This window comes from Triticum aestivum, chromosome 5D, assembly GCF_018294505.1.
Source record: "Triticum aestivum cultivar Chinese Spring chromosome 5D, IWGSC CS RefSeq v2.1, whole genome shotgun sequence".
In the NCBI taxonomy this organism is placed as follows: domain Eukaryota; kingdom Viridiplantae; phylum Streptophyta; class Magnoliopsida; order Poales; family Poaceae; genus Triticum; species Triticum aestivum.
The window spans coordinates 75,410,857-75,420,561 of record NC_057808.1 but is presented as its reverse complement, the minus strand read 5'-3'; the positions used below and the strand labels follow the sequence as shown (position 1 = coordinate 75,420,561).

The following is a 9,705-nucleotide window of genomic DNA, read 5'->3' as shown; positions in this document are numbered from 1 at the left end:
TTTGCAACTTATTGTCTCTAGTCGCTAAAATGTTGGTCCGAACCCGTCTGCCTGTTCACAGTTCACACATCTTGGTCTGCTCCTCAGTACAGTTCCTTCCCTTTTTTTTTATTTGCGCACCACTGTCTCTCCACCGAGCATCAACTTTAGCTCGCCATACCAAGTTACCAACACGTGTCCACCCTGACCCCACATGTCAGCGAGCAAGGCCTGCGAACTTACCTCTCCGGGTGACAACACCTGTCAATTTTTACTCACTAGTAACCACTCCTCCCACCCTCACTCATCAAAGCAGCCTCTTCTCGTTAACATCAAGGAGGAAAGTGACAACAGCCTCGTCGGAGAAGCCAAGAACTCATCTCCTCTTGTCCTCCTTCATCAGGTCAGCTGCATCCTGCATGTACGCACATACTCTGCTTTCCTTGCATCGCATCCATGGATTTGGGGCCTTGGCAACTGACAAAGCTTCATGCGTGTCTGCAATGGTGGTGGCAGGTGAGATGATGGTGGATGAGAAGGGAAGATGTGGGAGGTGCGGGGAGTGGCAGGAGCATTACTACTGGGAGCACATGGAGGATGTGAGCAAGATCAGGTTCTTCAAGCTCATGACAGGAGATTTTCAGCAGCGCATTGTAAGTATGAAGTGGAGTATCCACTATGGATATACCCCTATAATAGTACCTTTTGTTACAAGAAATTTTTTCCCTTTCTGGATGAACGTCATTGATTGGTTTGTTCCATTATTTGTTAGTTCTATGTCATCCAAATGAAGTTTGTTGCAGTATCTATGTCATCCAGATTTTTCGCAAAAAAAAAAAAATTATTATATGAGATGCCTGTTTACTGTGTTCGTCTCAGAGCATACCGGAGAAGATTGCCAACAATTTCATCGGGAAGATCGCCAATGGAGGATTCACACTCAAAGCACCAAGCGGCGAGGAATGGCGCGTTGGTGTTGAAAAGATTGCCGATGAGCTGTTCTTCATGCCAGGATGGGAGGAATTTGCCAAGGCTCACGAACTGCAGGAGAATGACCTCTTGTTCTTCAAATGCAGTGGCAATGGCTCCTTTGATGTACTCATCTTCGACCCGAGCGGTTGCGAGAAGGTTTCATGTTTCTTTGCCAATAAAAAGGGTACCAAAATGCGCAAACAGTTTGATAACATTGTGAGTCAACACGGTGAAGAGCACTGCATTTTGAGTGATTCTGACGATACTAGCATGCCACTATCGCAGCTGGTTCGGTCTACTCACAAGGCCTCCACTTCAAAGAAACCAAGTAAGTAAAACTAATACCCCCTCTGTCCCAAAATAAGTGTCGTAGGGAGTACAAGTTTGCAGCCAGTGGCGGTGCCGGGTGCCAGAACTGCAATCTTGTGTAGTCAATTTGAAGTTGGGTAGCCAAATATATGAATTTATATAGTTTTTACGCAAACTGTTTGCAGCGCGTCCTCGCAACTTGCACTTTTGTACCATTGATGTGGTCAGCTAATGCATAAGCCTGAAACCATATATAATCAAGAAAGACTGTGTTGTACTTCATCATTTTTTTCACATGATGCATATTTTCCACCAGGGAAAGAGAATGACTCTCCAAACAGCAGCAACTATTATCTTAAGAACGAGGTGGAGCAAGAAGAGGAAAGTGATGACGACCACACTGAATCCAACAACTACTACTACTCAAGGATTGCCAATTGCCTGACCGAAGATGAACGAGAGGAAATATTCAGGCAGGTATCAATTCAGTCAGGCAACCCTGTATATGTGGTTGTCCTGCAGAAGGCTCATGTTCGCCCTGCGAACAACCTACTGGTTAGTTAACTGTTCTGCTATTAGGTTGAAAAAAAGTACATACATAGAACTTCCGCTTTTGTTTTGTTTTTGCTGAAAACTGCTGGATACTTGGTTCCACTATGTATGGGGAAAAAACATAGAACTTCTCTCTGTTATAGATTGGACTTTTAGGCAAAGCTTTCGTGTACTTCATGTTTCTGTTTCCAGGTACCTGAATATATAATCTAAAAAAAAGATACCTAAACATATACAGTAGTGATTTTCTTGGTGATATACTACAAGAGTATACTACAAGAATGACAACAGTTAAGACCATTTCAATTTGCAACAGCTAGTCCAATTCCATGCTGCTTCTGAACTACTACCGCAATTCGTGAACCAGTTACTGATCATCTCCTGTAATTCGCAGATCATCTCCAGCAAATTTGCAGCTGATCATCTTGAGGGGAGATCATATGAGATGCTGCTTCTCAGGCCAAACAGGAAAGAGAAATGGTGTCTGAAGTACTACCACAGCAGGGTCACCCGAGGCTTCAACAGCCGGCGCTGGAACAAGTTTGTTCGTGATAATATGCTGCGCGAGGGCTACGTCTGCATCTTCGAGCTCATGAAAGGCGCGAGGAAGGCGACGATGACTGTCCACGTCCTTCGGAAGGTGGATGACAAGTTTGTTCTACTGGGCTAAGTTCCTGCATCCTCTTATGTGCCTGAGGTTCAGTGTGTGTAAATGTGTCACGGAGAACTGAACTAGTAGTATGCAGCCATATGATGCAAGTGCACCAGTTTGTCACCTAAAGCTAACTTCTTGGTGTATATGGTTCCAATGGAACCAGGTGTGAGCATTGTGAATGTTCACTGACCTCCAGTGCCCGGTTCACCATATCAGAGCATCTACAGCCGTGGACACCAAATCCGGCCCCTCAAACGCCCACGTATTTTCTGCTATGCATTCGAGTACCTCATATTTCATCCCTTAGATCCATAGAAAGCATGAAAAAAATCTACATGCTACGCAAATCACACTAGCCTAAACTAGGCTCCGTCGTCGTCGGAGATGTCCACGATCTCCATGCTGGGCGCCGAGTAGACGGACGCGTAGGAGGGCTCCGGCTCCTCCTTCTCATCCATATAGGCAAGCATCTCATCGACGTCCACTTCCTGCTTCGCCTGAAGGATACATCGGTTGGCCTCCGCCTCCACCTCTGACTGGAGTCTCCCGCGTCCTCCTCCTTCTCTGCGTCCTGCTCCTCCTCCTCCCCCTCCTCCTCCTCGAACTCCTCTTCCAGATCCACCGTGTTCAGTGGTAGCACCGCGACGATCCAGGCTTCGCGCCTTGCCCGTATCTGCTTAAGGAGTTGCAGCCGACGCTCCGGCGTTAGATAAGGGTAGCTCCTGATCCGTCGGCGTGATGGCATGACTACTTGATTGTTAGATAAGGGTAGCTCCTGAGCAGCCGGTGATTGAAATGTGGTGGCGGACATCGAGCGGCCGGAGAGGCCATCCCACAGGGGTTTGGAGCTCGAGACCATGATGAGTGTGGTCCATAGAGGAGAGGGAGGTGTGATACAGCTGTTGTCGGGCCTGGCCACGTATAAATAGCGGGAGTCGGCTAGGGCAAGCGGCGGGGTGTGTAATGCCCGCCGATAGGCGGACGGATGGGTGGCATTCACATGTTGGAATTGGAGTGGGTTTCTCGGCAACTGCAAATGTTCAATAAAGAGAGGTGAACGAACAAGTGATTTTGAATGTCGTGCATACACGGGATGTGGCATGGGCAGGGCGCCGCTTGAATGCTGACTCCAATGAGAAGTTGATTCTGCTCTGGGCTGGTCTAAATACGGCGCTGGCGCTCTGAAGTGACGCTGACCGGCATAAATATGCGGCAACTGCTTCGTGCGAAAAAGGCGCGAGAGAGGGTTTCAAACGCGTATTGGCAGCAATCCAGGCACCCGCAAAGCCTCCCTTTCTTACTTTCGATTTGCGAAGAAACGAACGTCCGAACCGGTCCGCCGATGGGGTACCGGCTTTTGGGCAGTTCACTGAAGAAATGTGGCTACTAGAAGCTGTGAGCTGTGTAGTGAATGAGTGCATGGATTGTTTCTTAGAGGTGAATGTTTCATGTTTACTTCTTTGCAACTTATTGTCTCTAGTCGCTAAAATATTGGTCCGAACCCGCCTGCCTGTTCACACATCTTGGTCTGTTCACTCAGTTCAGTTCCTTCCCTTTTTTTCCACATCACTGTTCTGTCCACCGAGCATCAATTTTAGTTCCCAACTAACACGTGTCCAACCATGACCCTACTTGTCAGTGTCAAGGTCTGCCAGTTTACCCTCTCCCGGTGGTAACACCTGTCAAATGTTACCCACTAGTATAACCACTCCTCCCACCCCCATCATAGCGTGCAGCCTCTTCTCGTTAACATCAAGGAGAAGAGTTACAACCTCATCAGAGAAGCCAAGAACTCATCTCCTCCTCTCCTCCTTCCTCAGGTCAGCTGCATCCTACATGTACGCACATGCTCTGCTTTCCTTGCAGCGCATCCATGGATTTGGGGCCTTGGCAACTGACGAAGCTTCATGCATGTCTGCAATGGTGGTGGCAGGTGAGATGATGGTGGATGAGAAGGGAAGGTGTGGGAGTGGCAGGAGCACTACTACTGGGAGCACATGGAGGATGTGAGCAAGATCAGCTTCTTCAAGCTCATGACAGGAGATTTTCAGCAGCGGATTGTAAGTATATGAAGAATATGGATAAACACTACAGTACCTCTGTTTTCGAGAACATTCTTTCACTTTTTGGATGACAGTCATGGATTGGTAGTTTCCTCTCCTGTCATTTAAATGGAGTTTTTGTTGCATTATTATCATCCACTGAAGCAAACTAATTGTATGAGATGCCTGTTCACTGTGTTCATCTCAGAGCACACCAGAGAAGATTGCGAATAATTTCATCTGGAAGATCGCCAATGGAGGATTCACCCTCAAAGCACCAAGCGGCGAGGAATGGCGCGTTGGTGTCGAAAAGATTGCCGATGAGCTGTTCTTCATGCCAGGATGGGTGGAATTTGCCAAGGCTCACGAACTACAGGAGAATGACCTCCTGCTCTTCACATGTAGTGGCAATGGCTCCTTTGATGTACTCATCTTTGACGCGAGCGGCTGCGAGAAAGTTTCATGTTTCTTTGCCAATAAAAAGGGTACCAACATGCACAAACAGTTCAAAAACATTGTGGGTCAACAAGGTGAAGAACATTGTACGTTGAGCGATTCCGAAGAAGCTAGCATGCCGCTGTCGGAGTCGGTTGGGTGTCCTCACAAGGCCTCCACTTCAAAGAAACCAAGTAAAGTTAATACAAGTTTGCAGCATCTCCTCACAGCTTGCTCTTGTGTGGCATTGATGCTTTTAGCTAATGCATAAGCCTGAAACCATATATAATCAAGAGTGACTGTGTTGTACTTGATCATTTTGACATAAATACTTTGGTGAACATAATGCGCATTTTCCACAGGGAAAGAGACTGAATCTCCAAAGAACAACAACTATTTTCTCAAGAACGAGGCGGTAGAGGAAGAAGAGGAAAGTGATGACCACCACACTGAATCCGACTACTACTACTACTCAAGGTTTGCGAATTGCCTGAGTGAAGATGAACGAGAGGAAATATTCGGCCTGGCATCAATTCAGTTAGGCAACCCTGTGTATGTGGCTGTCCTGCAGAAGACTCATGTTCGCCGCACGAAAAACTTCCTGGTTAGTTCAATTTTTCTGCTATTAGGATGAAAAGTACATACATAGAACTTCTGCTTTTGTTTTGTTTTTGCTGAAAACCGCTGGATGGTTGTTCCATTATCGCTGATAATGGAACCCAGAACCAAATGTTTGCTTTGTATGGGGAAACAGCATATAACTTCTCTCTGTTAGATTGGAATTTAAGGCAAAACTTTCATGTAGTTCATCTTTATTGATGATGTCTTTCTGTTTCCTAGGTTCCTGAATATATAATCTAAGAAAAGGTACCTAAATATATAGTGATTTTCTTACTTATATATATGCAAGAATTGCAGTTAAAACCATCTAAAGAGTAGATGCCTTGAGCCCTTAAGTAGCAGAACTGCTAGTCCAATTCCATGATGCTGCTGAACTTGTGGTATCTCACCAATACTGAACCAGTTAATGCTATGCCTGCAGATCGTCCCCAGCAAATTTGCAGCTGATCATCTCGAGGGTAGATCACATGAGATGCTGCTTCTCAGGCCAAACAGAAAAGAGAAATGGTATCTGAAGGTACTACCACGGGAGCGTCGCCCGAGGCTTCAACTGCCGGCGCTGGAGCAAGTTTGTTCGTGACAATAGGCTGCGCGAAGGCTACGTGTGTGTCTTCGAGCTGATGAAAGGCACGAGGAAGGCGACGATGACTGTCCACGTCCTTCGGAAGGTGGACGACAAGTTTGTTCTACTGAGCTAAGTTCCTGTATTCTCTGATGTGCCTGAGGTTCAGTGGGGAGAACTGAACCAGCAGTATGGAAGTAGCTTGCGGCGCCATGCAGCTGTATGATGCAAGTGCACCAGTTTGTAACCTAAAAGCTAACTTCTTAGTGCGGTATCGTTCCAGTGGAACCAAGTATGAGCATTGTGAATGTTCACTGACCCCCGTCTTGGCACCGGCCGGCCGTTAGTACTTCAGATGGCTGTCGGCTGGGGTAACAAGGATGAGGAAGTAAACTGAATTATAGCCGGCTAGCACATGAGAAACAAACCACTGCTGAATCTTCAAAGCCGGCTAATACTTGGAAACAAAGCACTAACTGAACCATTATGGTTGGCTAACACTTGCGAAACAAGCCACTGACAAACTGAATTTTTGTGGCGGGCTGGCACTTGGGAAATACTAAACCACCAACAAACTGAATCACTTGGGGAACACACCACTAACAAACTCAATCTTTATAGCACGTTACTATCCATCTAAAACTTGAGAAACACCAGCTAACAAACTGAGTCTTCATATCAATCTAAAACTTGAGAAACAACCAAGCGAATCTGTAACATGATAGCTTGATATTATAGGAGATCTTATCTCCTAGCTGCCGCAAAACCAGAGCCTCAGGTTGGCTGGCTGGGTGCAGTTCATCAGGGCTGGCGCCCACCTCCACACGTGACACCAACGAGCAATTTCCACATTACTAAGATTACATTTTAGAGATAGAAACATAGCATTTCAGAAAACAGAAAGGATTGGAAACCAGACACACACATCTCAAGCATCATTGCTGAACTCGAAACTGAAATGACGGTGTGACCACAGTTGTTGCTCGTGGAACAGAGATACCTTCCAATCTAAGAAATCATATAAAATGTGCCACCAAATCCTCTTAGCAGGCAACACGAAGATATTTCGCTACTAAAGTAGAAGCTAAATCCATGACATAAACCATGTCATATCACAGGAAGATTATTTTCAGTCTAGGCTAGTAATTTGGAGAGAAGCTATTTTGTTGGAGACATTCTTCTAATAACTCAAGAACTAAAAGGACGGCCCCAGAATAGCTTTCCAAAAGACGAATCCAAGATTTGTATCCTCTTTAAAAAGGATGGTGAATCAACATGGCAAATTCAAGTACCTGCAAAAATAATAACACTATATGGTCAGCAAGCTTGAATAATTTGCTAAATGCAAAGAAAATTTCAACGGCAAAATTTGTAAGGTACCAAACCCTACGAAGAGCAATTATTATGGAAAATGTATGCTACTGCCCTGCTGCTATGGAATTCATAGATTTAACATTATTTCAGCCTACATAATTCCATTCTAGACATTTCCGGTAGAAAAAGGGTCCAGCTCGATAATCAGCACACATCACATACACAGCATCTTTGGTTACATAGTTGATTTCTTGCAAAGACTGGGAGTACTGTATGATCTGTAATGTGTTCAATGTGTCAAATTTTAATTCCTAAAATCTGTGATTATGAGAACTAACTAGACCACATTAATTGTTTTACTACCCATACCATGAGACCTCATCAAGCTTTCATTCAAATGATGATGATTAATAAACAATATCACCAAAAGAATACATGTTCAAAATCAGCACCTTAGCTATGCTCTACCCTTGCCTCTCCCGCATCACCCATCTTTTCCATTCCCTAAGAAAGCCCAACCATACATATCCTCAATCAATTGAAGTTTCAATATTGAAGTGCACAATATAGTTATTCAAATTTGTAGAAACTAACTAACAGTGAAGCATGTGTGCTTTTAGCATTAGGAAGAGAAGGGTATAGCAACAAAGGGCTAACTGGGAAGAGATAAAAGGGCTAAAAAAGAGAAGACATTTTGAACATTTGAGACACATGGTGTAATACGGTTCTACAAAGCCAACACTCAACAGTTACCTATGTTCTTTCTTTTTTACTTTTTCAATGCAGTTACTATCTTGCAGTTTGTTAAATTACTAGTCGCAAAAGAAATACAGAACTGGGAAGAGGAGGGGACCTACATCATTCTAGGAGATAAAGTCCCCGTCATGCTGGCCAGCCTCCAACATCAACCATCGTCCCCATTTCCTATCAAATCCCAATTTTAATCTCCTTACATCAATTTTGGTGTCACTTAATTACAGAAGTAGAAAATAAGCATGCATTGCATATAACCCCCTTATATTGCTTCGATTTTCACCATTGCAATATTATCCCATTGTACAGAAAGTGCAGGAGTTTTTGTTTATGCTGTTTCAAGTATTGATCATTTTATAATCCTACTAGAGTTACAGAACCAATTAACTTGGGCTCACTGAAACATCCATTTTCCAGATAGAGAACAAGTTGGATCTATGACCCCGAGAGAAATGACCACCTTCAACATATTGCTAGGCAACTCACAAAAACTAACGCAGAAGTCGACACTAGGAACAAAGTACACAATTCACCATCTACCTAGATAGATTAAAATCTTGAAAATGGGATCACGACACTAACTTAGATTAGATTAGTGATCCTGACAAGTACGGCGGAAAAAGAGGGTACCCTGGGAGAGCTCGCAGCAGGCCCGGGCGCTGGCCGACGGGTGCGCCGTCATCCGTCCTAGCACCACCGCCGCCGTCAGCGGCGACCCCATCATGGCCGCCAGGGGCCTGCACACACACACGCGCGCGCGCACACAACAACATCATGAGGACATCAGATCGCCATCTCAGCGCAGTGCGAATGCCTAATTATGGATGGGGTTGACTTACCGTGTGGCTCCGAGCGGGGAGGTGGGGTGGGAGGGGGCGAAGGGGGAAGGGATCCGGCGGCGCGGGGCCGCGAAGGGAGGAGGGGCCCGGAGGCCGCCGACCGCGGCCGAGGGTGCCGGCCGGCGGACCGCGGCGAGGACGGTGCGGGACGCAGCGCCGCGCCACGCCATGGCTAGGGTTCAGGCGGAGGAGCGGGTGGAGGCGGTGGTGGTGGTGGCGATTGGAAGTGGCGTTGGCGGCCGGTGCTTTTAGGTTTTAATAGAGGAAGGGTGAAAAAAATGCGTAGCGGGCCGGGCTCATGCGCGATGTACTCGGCGTTTGTTTCTGTTATGCTGTTCAGCTTTTTTTTTCTAGAGAGAAATATTTATCCTGTTCGGCTGATATTTTAGATCGTTCGGCTGTTTTTTTCTATAGACAGTGGTGGCTGCTGGACGTTTGGGCCTAAGAGCAACTCCAACGCGCCGACTCAAACGGACGCGCATTTTGTCTGTTTTTCGTCTGTTTGGGTCGGCCGCCCGATCGGTGTTCGTCCTGTTTTTGTTTTGGGTCGGTCGTGCGCCCAACGCGTTGATGAGGACATGACTACCTTGGATACGACCAAAAATATTGCATACATGCATATTTGTCAGGTGATTTCTAGTGCAAACTATTTAATAATCTATTTATGTTATC

At 45.8% G+C, this 9,705-nt stretch overlaps 2 protein-coding genes and 1 pseudogene across 6 annotated transcripts; 2 read left to right on the top strand and 1 right to left on the bottom strand.

Moving 5' to 3' along the window:
- The first annotated feature begins 263 nt into the window (after positions 1-263).
- Positions 264-2,662, top strand: LOC123119548 (B3 domain-containing protein Os12g0592300). Of its 2 annotated transcripts, none has more exons than XM_044539388.1 (5): positions 264-382; positions 496-632; positions 859-1,279; positions 1,577-1,815; positions 2,207-2,662. In XM_044539388.1, the coding sequence occupies exons 2-5, from the start codon at positions 501-503 to the stop codon at positions 2,480-2,482; spliced, it is 1,068 nt and encodes a 355-aa protein (XP_044395323.1). In that variant the 5' UTR covers positions 264-382; positions 496-500; the 3' UTR covers positions 2,483-2,662. The 2 variants fall into 2 exon arrangements, with proteins under 2 accessions (XP_044395323.1, XP_044395325.1); XM_044539390.1 differs by having other exon boundaries at positions 283-400.
- A 1,746-nt stretch (positions 2,663-4,408) lies between these two features.
- LOC123119549 (B3 domain-containing protein Os12g0592300-like) lies at positions 4,409-6,435 on the top strand (annotated as a pseudogene).
- A 620-nt stretch (positions 6,436-7,055) lies between these two features.
- On the bottom strand, positions 7,056-9,312 carry LOC123119550 (uncharacterized). Of its 4 annotated transcripts, XR_006458731.1 has the most exons (5): positions 9,034-9,269; positions 8,825-8,931; positions 8,299-8,365; positions 7,894-7,945; positions 7,056-7,419 (listed from the first exon to the last, which is right to left on the bottom strand). XR_006458731.1 is itself a non-coding variant. In XM_044539392.1 (4 exons), exons 1-3 carry the CDS (start codon positions 9,201-9,203, stop codon positions 7,926-7,928), a joined length of 297 nt encoding a protein of 98 aa, XP_044395327.1. In that variant the 5' UTR covers positions 9,204-9,312; the 3' UTR covers positions 7,056-7,419; positions 7,894-7,925. The 4 variants fall into 4 exon arrangements, 3 of the variants coding, with proteins under 3 accessions (XP_044395327.1, XP_044395326.1, XP_044395329.1); XM_044539392.1 differs by lacking the exon at positions 8,299-8,365 and having other exon boundaries at positions 9,034-9,312; XM_044539391.1 differs by lacking the exon at positions 7,894-7,945 and having other exon boundaries at positions 9,034-9,311.
- Positions 9,313-9,705: the final 393 nt, after the last annotated feature.